This window comes from Corvus moneduloides, chromosome 27 (genome assembly GCF_009650955.1).
Source record: "Corvus moneduloides isolate bCorMon1 chromosome 27, bCorMon1.pri, whole genome shotgun sequence".
NCBI lineage: Eukaryota > Metazoa > Chordata > Aves > Passeriformes > Corvidae > Corvus > Corvus moneduloides.
Genome location: NC_045502.1, coordinates 1,005,007 through 1,025,716, shown reverse-complemented (window position 1 = coordinate 1,025,716; position 20,710 = coordinate 1,005,007). Strand labels below are relative to the sequence as shown.

Below are 20,710 nucleotides of genomic sequence, written 5' to 3'. Positions count from 1 at the left end.
CGGGATTTCCATCCAACTGTAAAAATAAGAGAGGAGGAGAGAAAGCAAAAGGGAGCTCCACAGCACTGGGGTTTCACCACGTGAGTGCCTCACTTCCCCGGAAATCGGGGCTTTGCTGGCGCCACGGCCTCAGTCCATTATCTACCCAGGTCAACCCCACCCTGCAAAGCCACCTCCTCACCCTGCCACCCTCCTCACCACCCCCCAGCACGCCCCAGCACGGCTGCTCGCTCACCAACACAGTCACAGGTGGGGAATTCCGCTTGTGCCCTCTTGGCTGGCGTGTCCAGGAGGCTTTTGGTCGGCGTGTCCAGGTATTTGAGCGGAGACTCCAAAAAGCCGCTCAGGGTGGGCGTCAGCGGCACCTCGTCCTTGGTGGGTGTTCTGTCGACGTTGTCCACGTCTGGGTTTTGGCTTTCTTCAGAGTAAAAACACGTGGTAGACACCACGGTGATAGCACCAGAAGACTCGATTTTGATCTGTTTGGGAGACCGGGCAGTGAAGGGTGGCTCTGACAGCAGCCCCTTCCCTGGAGAGACGCTTTTGGGTCTGACTTGGGGAGCGCTGCTCGGAGCCGGGGCAGCGGTGGCGGTGGTGGGGGACCCTTGCGGGGCTGGTGCTGGAACCCCCGGCAGCTCAGCAGCCCCAGGGGCGAGCGGGGCGGGCGTCTCAGGGGGCGGCAGGTTGAAATTCTCCCCAAATTCGGCTTCAAATTGTCGGATGAGCTCTTCCAACTTGTCATCCACCATGACGGGAGCTGAGGTGGCCGGCTGGGGGGCAGCCGGTGCTTCTTCCGAGCCCGTCGAGCCCGCCGGCGCCAAGTGAATTTGGGGGCCCCCCCCGGGGGCACCCCTTTCCTGAGAGTCGGGAGCCGGGGGGACGCCGTCGAGGGGGTTTGGTGGCAGGGGGCATGCGGCGGGCAGGGGTAGTGCAAGAGGCTGGTGCGGGAAGGCCGGCGGTGGCGGCGGTTCCGTTTGCATCTCTTCGGCGGGGGGTTCGGCGGGGGGTTCGGCGGGCGCCCGAAACCCCTCCAGGCTGATCTGCCAGAGGGGTGGGAAGAGCGGCTGCGAGTCCTTCTGCTTCGCCTTCTTGATCTGCACTTGCTTGCGGAGAGGTTTGGCCGGCGGGGGCTTTTCGGGCGGCGTTTTCTTCTTCTTCTCTTTGGGCTGCTTTTCGAAGGGCTTGGGGGGCACGGCCGGGGCGCTGGGAGCCCACCAGCCACTCGGCTGGTCCGGGGGTGCTGCCGCCGCCGCCGCCAGGCTTTGCTCGAGGAAGAGGCTGCGCTTGTGGTGGAGATGCTGCTGCAGGACCAGCTGCGTCTTCTTGTGCAGGTCGGGCTCCGGCGGTGCCGGTGGCAAGCGGGGGCTGCCCGGTGCTTCCTTGCTGGGTGCTCGCTCAGGGGGTTCTGTTTTGGGGGCTGTCACTTTGCCGGCCGTCGCTTCGGGTCTCTTGAAAGCCGCCTTGATGTAGTCGTCAGCATTCCCCAGCAGCTGCTCCAGCTCTGCCATGGGGTCTCCAGCCCCCGCTGCCCCCTCGGCCTCCAGCCCCCAAGTGGCTGCGAAGTTCCCCCGCGGAGGTGCCGCGCCGAAAAATGGCTCAGGTGCTGCTCCCGGCTCCGGCGGGTAACGGGGCTCATCCCCTCGCTGCCACGCGGCCCCCGGCGGGCCGAGGGGGCCGGGGCCGAAGGGGACGGCGGGAGGTGGCGGCGGCGGCGGCGGCGGGGGCTGCCCATCGCCCACGGGCTGGGGCAGAGCGGCCGAGAGCTGCGTGAGGGCTTCGATGGCTATGGCGGTCTGCAGGCTGATGTTCTTCTCCTTGGCGATGGTCAACGCGCTTTGGGAAAAGGGGAGGCCGTCGGGCGGGCACGGCTCGGCAGCCTCAGGCACCGGCTGGGGGTCGATAGCACCTTCTGGGGGAGGAGGCGGGGGGATGGCGGTGGCGCGGGGCCGCGGCGATGCCAGCTCTTCTCCGAGAGCCGTCTTGATCTTCTGCTCCAGCCATTCCAGGTAGTCGGGGCACTCGGGGCCGTCGCAGTTGCAGTTGGGGGGCTTCACACCGTGCTTGGCCAAAGCCAGGGCAGCCTTGAGGGCGTGCAGGTCCTCTCCCCGTGGCACCCCGTCTGCCGTGCCCAGCCCGCCCCGGCTCATCTCCGAGTCGAACTTCTCGTACAGCAGCGACGGCGACCCCGGCGGCGGGAGCCGGTAGGAGGAAACGGCTTCGGCCACTGCTGAAAAGGCCACCAGGTTCCTGACATCTTCCAAGTGGGCTTTGCCAGTGGCAGGCGGCTGGCCCGGCGACCACCCGCTCGGCTCCATCAGCGCGGTCCCCCCCGCCTCCGGCCGGCCCCCATTCACCAGGCTGAGCCCGCTGCCCTCGTTCAGCCGCCTTTCTTCCACATAATTAATTGGCCCTTCTTCCATTTGGCTTCTGCTGGGTCCATCAACCGCGTCGCCCGCCGAACCTGTCTGTGAAGAGGGAGAGAGAAGAGATGTGAGCATCCCCCTCCACGACCCACCTGCCAGCGCTCCCAACCTTACTTTTTCCCTCTGTTTCCTTTAGTCCTCCTTTCCTCATCTCTTTTTCTGACCGGGGGGGGGGAGGATGAAGATGAAGACACAGACGAGCCACGCGAGAAACTGATCGCCGTGGGCAAAGCCACGCGGGTTCTGCCCGGCTGAGTAAGGAGCAGCTCGGCTCGGAAGGAACCCGCTTTCCACCGCGCCGGCCCCGTGCCACCCACGTCCCCACCCCGCCGGCCGCTTTCGAAATTGCTCATGGGACGGTTCGGGATTTCCATCACCCGCCGAGGGCGACGCGCGCGGGGTGGGACAGGGAGGGCGTCCCTGGCTCCGGTGACACAGTTTGCCCCAGTGAAGGAAACAGCACGAGGAGAAGAGGGGGGGTTTCTGGAGCCGCGCCAGGAGCAAACATCCTGGCCGGGAGCAGCCGTCCTTCGCCGGGGGCCGCGGCACGGCAGGAAGCCGCCGAGTTGGCTACGCCGGTGCCAGGGGCTGCTTTCACCTCAAATAACCCGGCGTCTGTATCAACACGGCTGGCCAGGGCCCCCGGCCGCGCCGAGCGGCAGCGCTGGCAGCACCGGCGGCGTGCCAGGGACAGAGCAAACCCACCCGTCCACGCCAAGGCAAGGTGGTGGCACCCAGGGAGCCCAACACCCCAGCGTCGGGGCTGGACACCCCGATTAACGCCCTCCAAGGGGTTTTGCCAGGGATGGGGGGGGGGGGGTTATCTTTCTGTTCTCTGTGTGCTGTCCCACCTCAGCAGCGGGGATTTCAGTGCCGGGCGCTTGGCAGCGCGTTGAGCCGCTTGCCAAAAACCAGGGGGAGCTTCCGGCAAGCTAAAAATACAGCAAAGTTCACTGGAAAAACCGTGCCAAAGCAAGCACAGGCTGTGGGCAGAGTTTCCTGCCTCTGGACGGTGCCGGCACCGGCTCGTGGGAAGGATCCGCAGCTCGGATCCGGCGGGAGCCCCGAGTTACAAAGTCACGGCTCCGAGTTAAGCCGCTGCTCTGCGTCCGTGTGCGGCTTCACACACACACGGACTTAACCCTGCAGGCACCACGGCTTCGGCACAGAGCCCTCCACCCTTCGCGGTGAGAGCGTGAGCAGAGCCACGCTGGAGAGATAAGAACGCGACGCTGGAGAGATAAGAACGCTGCTGACTCCGGCGAAACCTTGGAAGAACCACTCCCAGCACGATTCTTTCCCGAAAAACCCCTTCTCCCCAGGGGTGAAAACCCGCAGGGGAGCGCAGCGCCGGTGCAGATCACTGCGGCTCCGCTCCGGCATCACCCCGATGCCGCCGTGGATTTTAGAGGGGCTCCGGTGCCCTTCGCGGCAGCCGCGGAGCCGCCGCCGGAGCCGCGAGCGACGGGACCGGTCGGTCAGGTCTGAGGAGAAAGTGTTCCTGCCGCAGCCCGGGCAGGGTGGGGACAGCACGCCTCCGCTCTCCTTTGCAAAGCGAGCGAGAAACGGCCTCGCCCGTCCTTCCTACGCCGTCATCCTCCTCCTCCTGCTCCTCCTGCCCAGCCAAAGGGGATTTTCCCAAGTGCCAGGGAGATAAAAGCCCTGAGCCCCCCACCCAAGGGCTCGGGGGGACACGCTGGTGGCCCGAAGCGTCGCGGTGGTGACGCCAGCCCAGGGAAATGATGGCAAGCCTGTTTTGCTCCGGGTGGGGAGAGGCCCCAAGGGTCTCCCCAGGGAGGAACCTGCTGGGAAAGGGCAGGGGAAGCCCCAAAAATCAGCCACAGGGCCAGGGAGGCGTCCTGGGCTGCTCCATCCCATAAACTGGGTTGTGGATCCGGGCTGGGAATGTAGGAAAATAGTCCATCCTGTGAACTAAAGGAAGGAGCAAAGGATCCCCCGCTGCTCCTAAAGGGTTAACCCAAAAGCCACAACCTTCCCCAAATCAGTGGAGGAAAAAAACTTCACATATATATATATAAAACTTTTTTTTTCCCTGGCTCTCCCATCCAGCTCCTTTTGTTCTTGGCCCTGTTGGCTGGGAGATGGGAGGACCTTGCAGCTTCTCCCCAAAAATCGATCCCCCTCCCCATCCCGACGCTCTCTGGCTGCATCCGCAGCAATCCCCCCCTCCCTGCCGTGGGCACCAGTTCCTCCGCCCTCAGGATATTTCCCTCGGAAAAAGTGTTGCCTGCCCAAACCTCCTTCCATTCACCCCGGGAAAGGATAAAATCTGGGGAGGGGAGGCAAGGAGGGAGGGGAGGAAATAAATGAAAATAGAGAACCAAGCAATATGGTTCAGGTTAACTCAGCTGCTCCTGTACAGCCCCTTCTGCATCCTCTGGGCGCTACAAAAGGGGGGGAAATCCCCGTGAGGACAAAAACATTCATTTTTTTTAAATCCGTTTTTCCTCTTTTTAATTCCTCTCCCCCCCAGTTTAAATGCCTTAAACAGAAGGAAGGGGAAAAAAAAAAAAACCAAACCAACCAACCAACCACACGGGCTGAGCCCGGCTTGGAGCGTTTCCAGCCTGGGCTGCGCTCCCTGGGAATAGTCCGGAGCCGTTTATAACGCAGCGAGAGCGCCGGGGAGCGCGGCGGGGGCACGGGGCCGGGTTCGGGCACGGCTCTGGCTCTGGCCGGGCGGCACTTACGTGTGCGGGGCGGGAGGCGAAGCCGCAGGCGACGGCGGGCCCGTCCGGGGAGGAAAGAGCGAGCGGGGCTGCGGGAGCCCCGGGAGCCCCGGCCCTCCCCGCCCCCTGCCAAACCAGCTGGAGGAGCCATTGGTGCCGGCGCCGCGCGCACGTACGGACGGGCCGGCTGCGGCCGGAGCGGGGACGGACGGACGGACGGACGGAGCGGGGATGGACGGAGCGGGGATGGACGGACGGACGGAGCGGGGATGGACGGACGGACGCATGGACAGCGGAGGCCCCACGCCCGCCGCGCCGCCCGCCCGCCCGCCTTGGCCGGGCCCCGAGAGCCGCCTCGACCCCCACGCCCCGTGCGGGGGGACCCGGCGGGGAGGGACGGCCACAGCTCCGGCTGCTGCGGCAGGAACAGCGGCCCTGGAGATGGCGGTGCCCTATGGATCCACTGCCCTGGAGATCCCAGTGCCCTACAGATCCCAGTGCCCTATGGATCCACTGCCGTGGAGATCCCAGTGCCTACAGACCCCAGTGCCCTATGGATCCACTGCCGTGGAGATCCCAGTGCCTACAGACCCCAGTGCCCTATGGATCCACTGCCATGGAGATCCCAGTGCCTACAGACCCCAGTGCCCTATGGATCCACTGCCATGGAGATCCCAGTGCCCTACAGATCCCAGTGCCCTATGGATCCACTGCCATGGAGATCCCAGTGCCCTACAGATCCCAGTGCCCTATGGATCCACTGCCCTGGAGATCCCAGTGCCTACAGATCCCAGTGCCCTATGGATCCACTGCCCTGGAGATCCCAGTGCCCTACAGACCCCAGTGCCCTATGGATCCACTGCCCTGGAGATCCCAGTGCCCTACAGACCCCAGTGCCCTATGGATCCACTGCCATGGAGATCCCAGTGCCCTACAGACCCCAGTGCCCTATGGATCCACTGCCCTAAAGATCCCAGTGCCCTACAGATCCCAGTGCCCTATGGATCCACTGCCCTGGAGATCCCAGTGCCCTACAGATCCCAGTGCCCTATGGATCCACTGTCCTACAGATCCCAGTGCCCTACAGATCCCAGTGCCCTATGGATCCACTGCCATGGAGATCCCAGTGCCTACAGACCCCAGTGCCCTATGGATCCACTGCCCTAGAGATCCCAGTGCCCTACAGATCCCAGTGCCCTATGGATCCACTGCCCTGGAGATCCCAGTGCCCTACAGACCCCAGTGCCCTATGGATCCACTGCCATGGAGATCCCAGTGCCCTACAGACCCCAGTGCCCTATGGATCCACTGCCATGGAGATCCCAGTGCCCTACAGATCCCAGTGCCCTATGGATCCACTGCCATGGAGATCCCAGTGCCCTATGGATCCACTGCCATGGAGATCCCAGTGCCCTACAGACCCCAGTGCCCTATGGATCCACTGCCCTGGAGATCCCAGTGCCCTACAGACCCCAGTGCCCTATGGATCCACTGCCATGGAGATCCCAGTGCCCTACAGATCCCAGTGCCCTATGGATCCACTGCCCTAGAGATCCCAGTGCCCTACAGACCCCAGTGCCCTATGGATCCACTGCCATGGAGATCCCAGTGCCCTACAGACCCCAGTGCCCTATGGATCCACTGCCATGGAGATCCCAGTGCCCTACAGACCCCAGTGCCCTACGGATCCACTGCCCTAGAGATGCCCTACAGATCCACTGCCCTATGGATCCCAGTGCCCTATGGATCCACTGCCATGGAGATCCCAGTGCCCTACAGATCCCAGTCCCCTATGGATCCACTGTCCTACAGATCCCACTGCCCTATGGATCCCAGTGCCCTACAGATTCCAGTGCCCTATGGATCCCAGTGCCCTACAGATTCCAGTGCCCTATGGATCCAGCTGCCCTAAAGATCCCACTGCCCTACAGATCCTGCTGTCCTATAGATCCCGCTCCCCTACAGATCCTATTGCCCCACAGATCCTGCTTCCCTATAGATCCAGTGACCCGTATATCCAGCAATCCCATATATCCATCCACCCTATACAACCTATACAACCAAGGACCTGTATATCCAGCAAACTTATACATCCAGGGCCCTATATAATCAGCAATCTCTGACACCTCCACCAGCCTGCATATCCAGCAGCTTATATATTCAGCACCTTAAATGTTCCACAATCCTACACACCAAACAAACCCTAAACACTCAGCAATCCTAAACATCCAAGTCCTGTATATCCAATCATGGGACCTACACATCCAACAATCCCATATGGCCAGCAGTCCATATATCCAGCAACTCCACACATCCAGCAACCTTATCTATCCAGCATCCCTATGTATCCATCAGCCCTATAAAATCAGCAATCTCATCCATCCAGCAACCCAGGAACCTGATAGATCCAGCAATTCATTCTATCCAGCAACACAGATATTCCACAATCCCATATATCCAGCAACCCTAAATTCCTGAGCCCTATATGCCCAGCAACCCTATATATCCAGTGACCTATACATCCAACACCCCTACATGGCCAGGAACCTGGATATCCCACAGTCCTATACACCCAAATCCCAAAGCAGCCTCAAACTGACCCAAAAACAAGGGGATGATCTGGGTCCCCACAGGGACACATGTCCGTCCGTCCGTCCATCCATCCATCCATCCATCCATCCATCCATCCATCCATCCTCCTTACAGCCTGAGCTGTTCCAATCCCGCTTTTCCCCCTTTATTTTTCCCCTTTTTCACGTTTTCAAATTAACTCTTTTCACCTCCTTGCTGGGCTGTACGATGAACAAACTAAACCCGCCCAAACCCAGCAGGGAAATGGATTTTAAATCCCTCGTCCTCCCAAAACACCTGCTCCCCACACCAGGGCCCCAAAGATTCCCCAAAATAAATATTTTGGGAGTTTGTTAAACCCCTCGGCAGGAGCCGAACGGGTCAGGAGCTGCAGAGAACGGAGCAACTCGGCACACACACAGCAGCTGGGACGCTCGGTGCCACCCCACTGCAAAAACCACATGATTTGAATAAAAGCGTGGAATTTGGGAGTCAGAGGAACGCGGAGGAAGCTCGGTGGGAATGCTGAGCCCTTCCCAGTAGCATCGGGGTGGCTGGGGGGGGCACCGTGTGCCAGGGCTGCGGCGAGGGCACGGCCGGGAGCTCCGGAGGTCAGCGGGAGCTGCTGCCAGCCGGTGGCACGGGCCAGCCAAGAGGGAGCTTGGCTGCCGGCCCCGCTCCGGTGGAGCCCGGCCAGCCCCGGCACTCGGATTGTGGTTTTCCTCCTCTGGCAACAACCCCGGGGATCCTCTGTTGGGATGGTGGGTTAGGGGCGCTGCTGGGGGAAGCCCTGAGCATCCCTGAGCACTGGAGACCCTACAACAAGAAACCGCTCAGCTGGTGCCACCGAAGGGCTGTGCCAGGGCCGGGAATGCTGCCGGAATCACACTGATGCTCCTGGGGAGCACCGATCCGCGTCGCCACAGCCCAAGAGATGGGAAACCCCCTCCCGGTCCCAATGCACCGCCGCAGTCCCCCGATGCCAGCGGGAGGCAGGCCAGAGAGGAGCAAATGACCTAAATCCAACTCGACGCCCCTGAAAAGGGAAATTCAAGGAAAACTGGGAAGCCCAAGCGCCGAGTGAGACTGGTGAGAGCCCCCAGTGCCCCCCCGGCTCCCCCCGGCCGGGGTACCCACCGCGCCGGCTCGTGGTCCCGCTGCCTCCCGCCGCCGCGGGCGGCCACGGCCGCCTCTCCCGCCTTGTTTTCCAAGCTGTTTCCATGGCCCCGGCTGACCCCAGCGCTGGGGCTGAGCTGCTCACTCCTGTCCTCATTTAGCCCGGAGAAAAGCCGGAATAACGGCGATGCCGAGGGAGCTGAGCTGATTTACGCTGCGGGAAGCCCGGCTCTGCTTTACTCCAGTCCCAGGAGCGCTTTCAGGGACCCCCATGGCCATGACCCCTCTCCGGACGGTGCTGGAGCAACTACTCCACCCCCTTTTCCTCCTCACTGGGGTGTGATGAGCCAGTTGAATGTGACATAGTCCCGCTCCCAGCTCCTGCACTGGCATCCCGCCAGTGCCGGGGGCTGACGAGGGAGATGGAGGATTTTTTCCCAAGGTGGAAAAGAATTTGTTCCCACCTCCAACTGCCTCGTTTCCTGCAGGAAAAGTATTTTCCCTTTTGGAAGGGATGCTTGGGGTGGGGATGTTTGGGGTCAGGATGCTTGGGGAATGGACGATCAAGAGTGGGGATGCTTGGGGTTGGGGTGTTCGGAGCGAGGATGCTTGGGATCAGGAACGCTCAGCAGAGGGATGTCGGAAGCAGGAATGCTCGGTGAAGGCTGGGGCTGGAATGTTTGGATGGGGGATGCTCAGAGTGGGAATGTTTGGGTGAAGATGCTTGCGGTCAGGACACTCGGAGCAGGGACATTTGGAGCAGGGACATTGGGAGCAGGGACACTCGGAGCAGGGACACTTGGAGCAGGGACATTGGGAGCAGGGACACTCGGAGCAGGGACACTTGGAGCAGGGACACTCGGAGCAGGGACATTTGGAGCAGGGACATTGGGAGCAGGGACACTCGGAGCAGGGACACTTGGAGCAGGGACACTCGGAGCAGGGACACTTGGAGCAGGGACACTCGGAGCAGGGACATTTGGAGCAGGGACACTCGGAGCAGGGACATTGGGAGCAGGGACATTGGGAGCAGGGACACTTGGAGCAGGGACACTCGGAGCAGGGACATTTGGAGCAGGGACATTGGGAGCAGGGACACTCGGAGCAGGGACATTGGGAGCAGGGACACTTGGAGCAGGGACACTCGGAGCAGGGACATTGGGAGCAGGGACACTCGGAGCAGGGACATTTGGAGCAGGGACATTGGGAGCAGGGACATTGGGAGCAGGGACACTCGGAGCAGGGACATTTGGAGCAGGGACATTGGGAGCAGGGACACTCGGAGCAGGGACACTTGGAGCAGGGACACTCGGAGCAGGGACATTTGGAGCAGGGACATTGGGAGCAGGGACATTGGGAGCAGGGACACTCGGAGCAGGGACATTTGGAGCAGGGACATTGGGAGCAGGGACACTCGGAGCAGGGACATTGGGAGCAGGGACATTTGGAGCAGGGACACTCGGAGCAGGGATGCTCAGCGCTGCGGACAGGCGAGCGATGCCTCAGCAGATGCTCCCAGCGGATGCTCCCACTGGAGCAGTTTTTGGGAAGCAGGATGCCGCAGCCAAGCCACGGCGTGTGTTCCCACCACGCTGCGTCTTCCCAGCGCGGCGCGGAGCCGAGCCGGGAGCCGCCAGCTGGCGCGGGCAGGGGGAAAGGCTTGGCACGGCACGGAGCCGCATCAGGCTGCCGGCTCCGGGTGGACAGGGAGGGAGCCGAGCTCTTGAAAGGGAAAAGAAGGAGGGGAAAAAAAACCAACCCCACAGGACTATTTTTGTTTCTTGAAGCGGTTTTTTCCTTAAACACAGCTGGCTCCTCTCGTGCCGGCTCCCAGATTGGCACCGGGGCTGGCTTGGCAAGGCTGAATCACTGTGCCTGCTCCGTCCCTGGGGAAGGGAAAGGAGGGATGGAGAGGAAGGGGAAGAGGAAGGGGAGAGGGAAGAAAGGGAAGAGGAAGAAGGGAAAGAGGAAGGAGATGAGGAGAATGAGATGGAGGGAAAGGAAAAGGAGAAAGGCAAGGTGAAGGAGAAGGGGAAGAAGGGGATGGGGGAAAAGGGATGGGGAAGGAGATGAAGGGAATGAAGAGAAATGGGGAGAAAAGCAAAGAAGAGAAGAAAGGAGAAGGAAGGGGAGAAAGGGGATGGGCAAGGAGGGGAAGAGGGGAAAGAAAAGGAAGATGGGGATGAGGAGGAAGGGAAACGAGGAAGAATGGGAAGGGGGCAGGGAGGAAAGGGACAGGGGCAGGGAAGGAAGAGGACCCATATGGGAAGGAAGTGGAAGCGCATGGTCCATACGGGGAAGGCCTGGGGCCTCTCCTCACCTCCCACCCGGCCCAGCTGCATTTCCCATCCCCCTCCGGCCGCCCCCGTGGCACCGGGCCCGATTTCAGAGCACTCCCCACAGCACCCGGCTCCGTCCCCTCCCGGCCACTCCAGCCCCCACAACCCCCTGTGGGGGCACTTCCACCCTGCCGATCGCTTTGCACCGCAAGCCAGGGCGAAAAGCCACATTCGGAGGAGCGAGGAGGAAAGCACTAACCCAACTGCACCCCAGTTTTCCAGCCTCTGCCCCCGGTTTGAACAGAGGAGGAGTCCCTGCGCCCTCCCAGTCCCCAGGTGCAAGTCAGGGATGTGCCAGCCAGCACCCACAGGTGCTCGGCTCCCCTCCAAGTCACCCCCATCCCGTCATACCTGGGGGATGCTGCCGTGCCCCCCTCCCCGGGACGTGGGGCTCCTCACGCCGCTGCACAGCCCGACCTTCGGCAGAGGAGGAGGAGGAGGAGGAGGAGGAGAAGAACCATGTGTGCCGCCGCCCTCCCACCCGGCAAGCACGGGCAAGTTGGCGGTGCGACGGCCGGCGGGTAGGAGCCGGGAGATGAGTGGGAGCCGGGCCCTGCCCCATCTGGGAGCAGGAAAAACGCCGCCCCTGCCAAACCTGGAGCTGGTTTCGCTGCCACGACCCGTTTCCCGTGGGGAAAAGCATCTCATGGCAGGTGGGAGACGCGACCCCTTTGGATGAAATCCCTTTTCCAAAGCCGGAGGAAGGTGCACGGGGTGGAAAATGCGTTGGCAGCACGGATACTGGCTCGGCATCAGCAAACTGCAGCACGCCGTACAAAGGAGTCCCTTTTTCTACCCAAAAATTTCAAGCTCTCCCGCTATCCCACTGCCTCCCCGGGGGCCGGGGCCGCTGAGTCAGCACCGGCACTGCTGAGTCACCAGAGCCACCTCAGCCGATGAGCTCAGCGCGGGGGCTTCGGCATCTCCACGCTCGCCGGCACTGCCGGGCCCCCAGGAGCCTTTTGCCAGCACCTCTGCCAACATTTTGGGATCCTCACCAGCTTTTTCTCACCCATCCCCAAAACCACACCGATCAGCATCGCCTTAAATCCAAGGCTGGGGAAACAACCAACAAAGGGTGAGGAAGCCGGGGAAGCCAGTGACGTTTCAACTCTTCCCACCCTCCAGCCGGTGCCGTGGTCCTCTCCAAAAACACCTCGCCACAGACCACCCACGAGCCGGGATGGCAGCCACGCTCGCCATCCGCATCCTCCCCATCTCGCTCGCCAAAAGTGGAAACGGGGAATGGTTAAAAGAACGGAAAACCAAAGTCTGACTTTGCCTTTTGTTTTTTTTTCCCCCCCCGCCCCTGGCTGGGGTCAGCAGCACCACGGGGAAAGCGCCGACGCCGCCTCCGGCTTCCCCGGCCCCGGTGACGGGGTTGATGACTCACGGGGAAGGAGGGGGGGAAGCGGCGCGTGCATGGGCCCGTCATGTTTGTAAACCTAAAAAAAGCCATGTGCGGGCAGGCAGCGTGCTCCGGCCGGCAGCGTGATCCAGAGGGGAGGCAGCGTGATCCAGAGGGCAGGCGGCGCTCCTAGTGTGATCCCAGCGTGATCCAGAGGGCAGGCGGCACGCTCCCAGTGTGATCCCAGTGTGATCCAGAGGGCAGGCGGCGTGCCCCCAGTTTGCTCCCAGTGTGATCCCAGCGTGATCCAGAGGGCAGGCGGCATGCTCCCAGTGTGATCCCAGTGTGATCCAGAGGGCAGGCGGCGTGCCCCCAGTTTGCTCCCAGTGTGATCCCAGTGTGATCCAGAGGGCAGGCGGCATGCTCCCAGTGTGATCCCAGTGTGATCCCAGTGTGATCCAGAGGGCAGGCGGCGTGCCCCCAGTTTGCTCCCAGTGTGATCCCAGTGTGATCCAGAGGGCAGGCGGCGTGCCCCCAGTTTGCTCCCAGTGTGATCCCAGTGTGATCCAGAGGGCAGGCGGCATGCTCCCAGTGTGATCCCAGTGTGATCCACAGGGCAGGCAGGACGCTCCCAGTGTGCTCCAAAGGACAGGCAGTGTGGTCCAGCCAGCAGGGACTGTGCTCCCAGTGCACTCCCAGTGAGCTTCCAGTGTGCTCTGGAGGACAGGCAGGATGCTCCCAGTATGCTCCCAGTGTGCTCCAGCTGGCAGACAGGGTGTTCCCAGTAGGCCAGCAGTGTGTTCCCAGTGTGCTCCTGCACCAGCTATTCCAACCAGGAAGGCTCATGGAGACACCTGGCACGGCTGGGAGAAGCCGGCACCGCCACGAGGGCTGGTGCAGCGATGGCGTTAATTAAGTGCCAGGGCTTTAATTGCAGCGGCATTAATTGGCGAGGATTTAGGCGCCACAGCTTTAACTGCAGCGGCTTCAACGCAACGGCCTTAAGTGCAGAGGCTTTAATTGCCACACCACTGGGTTCCTCCGAGGCTCAGGGTCTTCGGAGCCCCTCGCTCTGTTGTTCCTCATCCTGCTCCCCATTCCCTGCCACATCCCAGCTGCAGCTCCCGGGATGTTTCTCCATCCTTTCCAGCCAGGCTGGGAAGCGGAGCTGCGGTGAGCGGGGCCGTGCCACCAGCCCCCCGGTGACAAACCCTCCGGTCACCCCACGGCATCCCCGGCCTCCGCGCTGACAACTGCAGCAATTACAACTTGCTCCAATCCGTTTTTTTTTTTCACAGCATTTTCAGAGCTCGGGGTGGTTCGGAATTTTTTTTTTTCCCCTCATTTGGCTGCGATGGGAACTGCAGGCTCAGGAGCTCGTGGTCCCCAGCTCCCCCCTTCGACAGCAAAATCTCATTTAATCAAAAGATGCGGCGACTGGATGTGCAGAAGCACTTCGCTCTCGCTCTCTTTTTTTCCCCTTAAGAACTGCCATTTTAGCTGTAGCAAACAAACACACTGCATTGTCCCCGCGACACGGCTCCCTCCGACAGCCCTGCCTGCAAATCCCAGGCCGCCCCGCCGCCGCCCAGCACCCCTGCTCCCGGGGAAAGGGGATTTTGGCCCCGGGATAGAGGAGAAAATTGGGGCTGAGCTGGTTTTGCGGGGCTGGCAGTGGTGTGGCGGGCAGATGTGGAGCGGGGACAGAGCTGATCACAGCTGTTTCACCTCCAGCCTCTTCCCGTTTCATTTCATCTCCCCTTGGATGCCGGCCCGGGAAGCGGAGGGGATAAATGAAAAAAGCTCTTTCATCCTCAAAAATGGTCTGGCACCCTTTTACACAGAGCTCAAAGCACCGCGATTAAAGCGCTGGCAGAGGAGGGAGCAGGGGGGTGTCCCCGAGAGGGATTTGGGGGCATCTCCCTCATCCCAGCCTGCATCCCGATCTGCAGTGGGGACAGCGAGGGGACAGGGACGGTGGGTTTGGCGCTGGCCCCTTCATGACATCCCCTTGAGAAGATTCCCGGCACGCACGTGGAGCGAGGGACACGGTGGGGGCAGGGAATGGGGACCCCAGTGCCACAGGAACAGGGACAGGGAAAGCTGGCACATGCAGGCAGGGGACCGAGGACCCCCCGACATCGCAGGAACAAGGGAGCTCAGCACAGGCAGGAAGAGCACTGGGACCCCCCCAGTGGAATGGGAACGGGGACAAGGGAGCCCTGTCCACGCAGGGAAGGGACTGGGGATCCCAATGGCATGGGAATGGGGACAAGGGACCCTGCACATGCAGGGGAGGGATCAGGAACGCCAACGCTGCAGAAACAGGGAGCAGGGACCCAAGCGTGCACAGGTGGGGGACAAGGGACACGGCTGCCGTGGGGATGGGGACACCAGCACACACAAGCAGGGGACCAAGGATCCTGACGCAGCGGGGATGGGGACCGGGAAACTCCCACAGGGAGCAGGCAGGGGGTCGGGAACCCCACTGCTATGGGGACAGGGACACACACAGCCACAGGGACAGGGGAGCCTGGCACACACGGACTGAGGACGCCGATGTCACACGGATGGGGACCAGGGATCCCAGCACACACAGGCAAAGGACCACGGACCCCGATACTGTGGGAATGGAGACTGGGAACGCTGGTGCATGCAGGAAGGAGTCAAAATCCCAACGGCACAGAGACGGGGACCAAGCACCCCAGCACATGCAGATAGGGGACCAGGGACCCCGATGCCATGGAGACAAGAACTGGGGACTGCAGCACATGCAGAACCGGGACCAAAGACCCTGCTGCCATGGGGACAGGGAATGGGGACTTCAGCACATGCAGGAAGGGGACTGGGGACCCCGGTGCCGTGGGGACAGCTCACTCCCAGTGTGCCAGCGCCAGGGACACCTCAAGAAGGGCTTTTTGGGACACAGACCCAAAGCACAACCATGTGTCCCAGAGCCATCATGCCATCCTTGCTCCCAGTGAGGCCACCAAAGGCCCCCACGGAAAAGCCAAAATGTTGGGGACACACACACTTTGCCTTCCCCAGATCCCACTGTCTCCTCTTCGGAGCCACCTTCCCCCCTTAATTACCTGCGACAAAGAGTCCATGTCGGGCAATCCGAAAAACAAACCTCGCCACAGCTAATGAGGTGCCAAAGGCCAAGAGTGGGGCTCGTTTATGGGGCCACCGTAACAACCTGCGAGGACTCTGCTCCGGCGCTGCCCAGCCCTTCCCAGCATGATGCAACCTCGGGGCCGCGCCGCCGCTCAGCGCATCCCGGCACCCGAACCCACCGCCCCGGCACCTGCCACCGGTGGAAATCGAGCTCTGGATTCTTTTTTTTTTTTTTTTTTTTTTTTTTGGCGCAGCATCCGCCGCTCCGGAGGCAGCTCCGGCGTTGGCGGGCGCACGCGCCCGGCGCATCCCCGGGTGCGAGATCTGAAGCATCCCCATCCCTGCGAAAACACGTGGTGCCAAAAGCCGCTCACCGCCGACTCCAAACTTCGGGGCGGCCGCGCGTTTTGGCAACGCTCTGCCCTGACCTCGGCGACGTCCCTTGGAGCCACCAGCATCCGCAGCGCTGCCCGCCACCGAAGCACGCCGCTCTTGGCACTGGGATAACCCAAATCGCCGCCTGGGCGGGCAAGTGAGACCCCGCCGAGGAGGACAAGCTGCTTTTTCTGCCCACCTCCATCGTGCCCCCGTGGTTGGCGGCGTGACGGAGAGCGGGGGGTGCCCGCGCCGGACCCGGGTCCTCGTCACGGCGAGGGATGACAGCTGCCACCGGCGGGTGACGTCACCGTGACGTCACGGCGGGGAGCCTCATCGCCCTTGTTCGCATCACCCCGCCGCACCTCTGAGCTCAGCACATTTCGGGGACGGCCGGCATCAATTAATACAAACGATCATTAATAAAGGCGAAAAGCACACGGGGGAATAACGATGGGGGGGGGGGGGGGGGGGGGGGGGGGGCACGGTGCACCTTAAGGCTTATCTGCCTCCCACCCCTATCCGTTCTCCCCGCCACCCCCACCCTACCCCCCCCCCCCCGCACGAAGCGATGCTGGAGGGAAAGGAAAAGGGATAAAAGAAGGAAAACAGGCACAAAACGGGGGCGGGGGCGCGGGGCGTGTGTCCCTCCCCAGGCCCCGCCGCTTTGTCCTCGCGGCCCCGCGGGGCCGCCAACACCGCGGGGGGGGGGGGGGTCTTTAACCTCCCCCGCACCGCCCCGCAAGCCCGGCGGGGGATTATTTTGGGGGGGGAGGGGGCTGAGGGGGTGCAGAGGGGGTGTTTTGGGGGGGAAGGGGTGCGCTTACCTCGCCGCTGCCCCCGCGCTGCCCCCGCAGCCCCCGCCGGCCCCGCACGGCGCCGGCCCTCAGGAGGAAGCCATCTTGTCTCCCTCTCCTCCACGCTCCCTCACCGCCGCCCCGCTGCAGCCGGGGGGGGGAATGAGCGCCGCATCCCTGCTCCCCCCCTCTCCTCCTCCTCCTCCTCCTCCTCCTCCTCTTCTTCCCTCCTTCCTCCTCCTTCCTCCTCCTCCTCCTCCTTCTTCTTCCTCCTCCTCCTCCTCCTCCTTTCCCCCCCCACGCGCAGCCCCCCCCCTTCCCCACGCAGTGGCACCGCCCGCCCGCTCCCTGCGCTGCGCAGGAGCGGGGACATGAGGGGGACACGGGGGGGGACGCGGACACGGCGCGGGGGACGCGGGCACGGACACGCGACCCCGCACCCGCAAAAAACGGGGTAACGGGACCCCCAAAGCCCGGTCATTGTGAGATTGGACCCCCGGGAAACTGAGGCATCAGCCCACGCGGGGGCCGGGAGCAGGCACAAAACCCCCGGGGACATGGGGTGGGGGGCGTGGGGGGACACAGGGGGGACACGGGAGGGGACACAGGGGGACACTGGGGGGAAACGGGGAGGAACACGGGGGAAACGGGAGAGGGCACGGGAGGACACTGGGGGAGGAAAGGGGGGGGACGCAGCGGGGACACAGGGAAGGACACAAGGGGGACATGAGTGGGACACGAGGGGGTGCAGGTGGGGCGCAGAGGACACACGAGGGGGACACGGACATGGACACAAATGCGCGACCCCGTACTCCCAAAATGGGGTAACGGGACCCCCAAACCCTGGTCAGAGTGGGGTTGTCCCTCGGGAAACTGAGGCATCAGCCCACGCAGGGGGGTGGGAGCAGCCACAGGCCCCCCGAGAGCAGCCGGGGGGAGCCCCAAAAACGCTCTTTGCACTCCCTCCCTGCAGTATTTTACCACCATTTAAACCCCTGGCAACCTCGTTAGATTTTGTGCATTAATTTGGTTGGGTTAATTTGGGAACATTGATCATTTGGGGCCCTCATCAACTTGGGGATATCATTAATTTGGGGTCATCACTAATTTTGGCCCCTAATTAATTTGGGGACATCAGACCTTCGAAACATTTAAATCCTCCTCCAACAACATGCACGTTGTCCGATTGCCCCTTCTTCCCCAAAATCCAGGCCCCGCTGAAGAAAGGGGGGAATGTGGGCGTTTTCCGGTGGGGAAAGCAGTGGGAATTGGACAGCGAAAGGGTTAAGGTGGGGCTGGATCCTTGAAAAAGTCCTGGTGGAATTCAGCTCCAGCTTTTCCAACCCGTGTTGGAGCTGGCGGGTCTCCCTGTGATGCACAGAAGTATTTTGGGGGAGGCAGCGGGGAGGGAGAAGGAAAAAAGGGAGCAAAGAAGGCGAATTCCCCCCAAAACTCCTCCATCCAGGCTTGGAGGTGATGCTCCTGCAACGCTTGGAGTTTTCCAAGCCCATTCTCAGCTAAATCACCAGCAAAACGGCTACAAACTCAAAATTTCCGAAGGTTTCCCAGGAAAACTCTTTTCCAAAGGGATCTGAGGGTCCCGTGAAATGCCCAGTGGGTTGGATGAACCAGATCCCGAGTCCAGGTGGAAGCGCAAGCACAGACCTGACATCCCCATCCCTGCCACGTTCCCTGGAGCTCCTCTCTTCCCCAAAAGGCCACGCGTGAGCCAAGAGCGCGCCGGGATCCGACCTCTGCTCTGAGCGACGCGACTCCCACGGGAATAGCTGGGATAAACCGGTGCCGGCAGCTGGTTTTCCCCCAAATTTCCAGCCTCGCACGGCAGCGCCCGGGCTTGCAAACCCCCTGTGCCCGGCCCAGCTCGGCTCTGCCGGGCAACAGCTCCGTGCAGAGAGCGCGGCAGGGATTTCATCCTGACAGACGCCTCTTCCCTCCCGTCCTCCTCCTCCGCTCCAGCACGCGCCGGCATCCATCGGACTTGCTCCCGAGTCCTTTTAGCTGCTCACATCACAGCCAGGACTGGGAATATTTCCATTTTCCAGGCACGGAGATGGTGAGAATCCCCCCGGATTACCCGGGGACAGCCCCGGCAGGCGGGTGACATCCTGCAGGTGACACCGGGATGTGCCGAATGAAAATGAGCCGAACCCGAGCCTGTCCTTCATCCCATCCATCCCCCTGATGCTTTTTTTTTTGGAGATGCCAGACACGTTTTGGGGCGATTTCACACTGGCGGGGGAAAAAAAATCCCACCTCAACCCTCCAGGGAAAGCCTCGGAGATGGACAAATTTAGTAACTTTTATTAGTAATGCTTTAAATGAGATTATCCCTAATCTCCAGCGCTCGGCCCCGAGCCTGCCTGCCAAATTCAGTTAGGGGCTTTCATTTCCGAGCGCCGGGAATGCCCCAGGGACGTGCCAGGGACACCTTGAGCTGCGCCACGTCCCATCGCCGCCACCCCACAAAGCGGTTTTGGGGGCCTGGTGTGACCGTTCCTGCTGGGAACGGGGTTTTCTGTGGGGTTTATTTCGGGTTTGTTGCCCAGAGCTGAGGGAGGCAGCTGGGAGCATCCTTCCCTCGGTTTGGGGGGACACCGGCGGCTCCCGGTGCGGAGCGGGGCTGTTCCGCGGTAATGAGCGGCTTCCCGAGACGTTGATTAGTTATGCAAATCAGGAAGACACCCAGAGCCGCCTGGGAAGGCAGGAGAGGGTCTGACAGAGCCGCGCCATGGGGAGCGGAGATAAACCTTGACCTCTGGTATCTTCCCTCCTCCTCCTCTCCCAAATCCTCATGGATGGGGACCAGGAGATCAGCCCCCAAGGGGGACAGCAGGAGCACGGAGCTGCGGGGGCAGAGCCGGCTTTCCCGGGCCTGGCCGAGCCGGAGGAACTGGTGGAACTGGTGCTGGGAAGGGGCTGGCTGCCCGGCTGGCTCCGTCTGCCAAACCACCCCGGGAGAGACGCCGGGACGTGGGAATTGTGGCACACCCCTGGCTCGGCCACCGGCACCATCCCCGGCTCCTGGGCGATCCCGCCGCTGCCGGCCCTGGCTCCAGCAGCATCCTCATAAATCATCTTTTTTTCCCCCCAGATCCTCTCTGGAAAAGCGCCGGGGACAAACCTTCGCCATCGGCTTTCACCCGCGTTTCGCCAAGGGCAAAGTCCTTCCCCCGCCTCGCCGTGTGCCAAGCGCCGGCCGAGCCACCTGTGCCAACGTCCCCACCGCCCCATCCCAGCTTCCCACCAGCCATTCCGAGGGAAAAACCCGCTGGATACGACCCAGAGGCGCAGGGCAGCCGCGCACCCTCAATACCACAAAAAAGCAAAGCAGCGGCAATTTTCTTTTTTTTGGGGGGGTGGGGGGGGGGGGGGGGAAGCACCAAAACAACCAACCCCGGGCAGATGTTTCTCTATGCCTCCCTCACTCCCACGCTGGAGACCCCCCAGCTGGAGCAGCCCCCCCTTTTCCCTGTCTCCTGCGTGGGCACGACGGGCACAAAATGAGAGATCCCGGTTCCAGCCACCCCGGCCGGTAAAACCAGAAGCGCCGAAGGAAGGCGTTGGAATTTTTGGTGAAGAAAACGCCGCGACTTGTTAGCTCCGAGATGCTCCCCCCGGGCACGGCTCTGCCTTCCCTTTCCTCGCCACCCCTTTCTTTTGGGGACCCCCCCACCTCCCCCCCGCCCGGGTGGGTTTCGTGCAGCGTTTTCCTCTTCCATGCCAAGAAATTCCAAGGAATTCAGTTGAAATGTGGGTTTTGTCCTGCTGCCACCCATCCCGCGGCGCTGTTTCGGGGATGCCCCAGGGAGGAGCTGAAATTCTGGGGGGGGGGTTTAAGGCATCAAAGTGGCCTTTTAGGCAGCAGAAAGTCCCATTTCCCACGGAAATACCCTTAAAAAAACCCAAACCCATC

The 20,710-nt window shown here is 62.0% G+C and overlaps 1 protein-coding gene across 5 annotated transcripts in view; it reads right to left on the bottom strand.

Moving 5' to 3' along the window:
- TET3 (tet methylcytosine dioxygenase 3) overlaps positions 1–20,710 on the bottom strand; it is a 31,458-nt gene that overhangs the window by 10,366 nt on the left and 382 nt on the right. Inside the window, exons 1-3 of one of the 5 annotated variants that reach the window (XM_032092081.1) lie at positions 16,033–16,414; positions 15,580–15,945; positions 236–2,465 (exon numbers count right to left, since the gene is read on the bottom strand). In XM_032092081.1, the coding sequence (XP_031947972.1) occupies positions 236–2,465; positions 15,580–15,597 (2,248 nt within the window). In that variant the 5' untranslated portion in view covers positions 15,598–15,945; positions 16,033–16,414. Of the gene's footprint in view, positions 1–235; positions 2,466–5,134; positions 5,217–11,490; positions 11,841–15,579; positions 16,415–20,710 lie in introns of those variants that run through there. The other 4 variants (XM_032092080.1, XM_032092078.1, XM_032092082.1 and 1 more) reach the window with 4 other exon arrangements.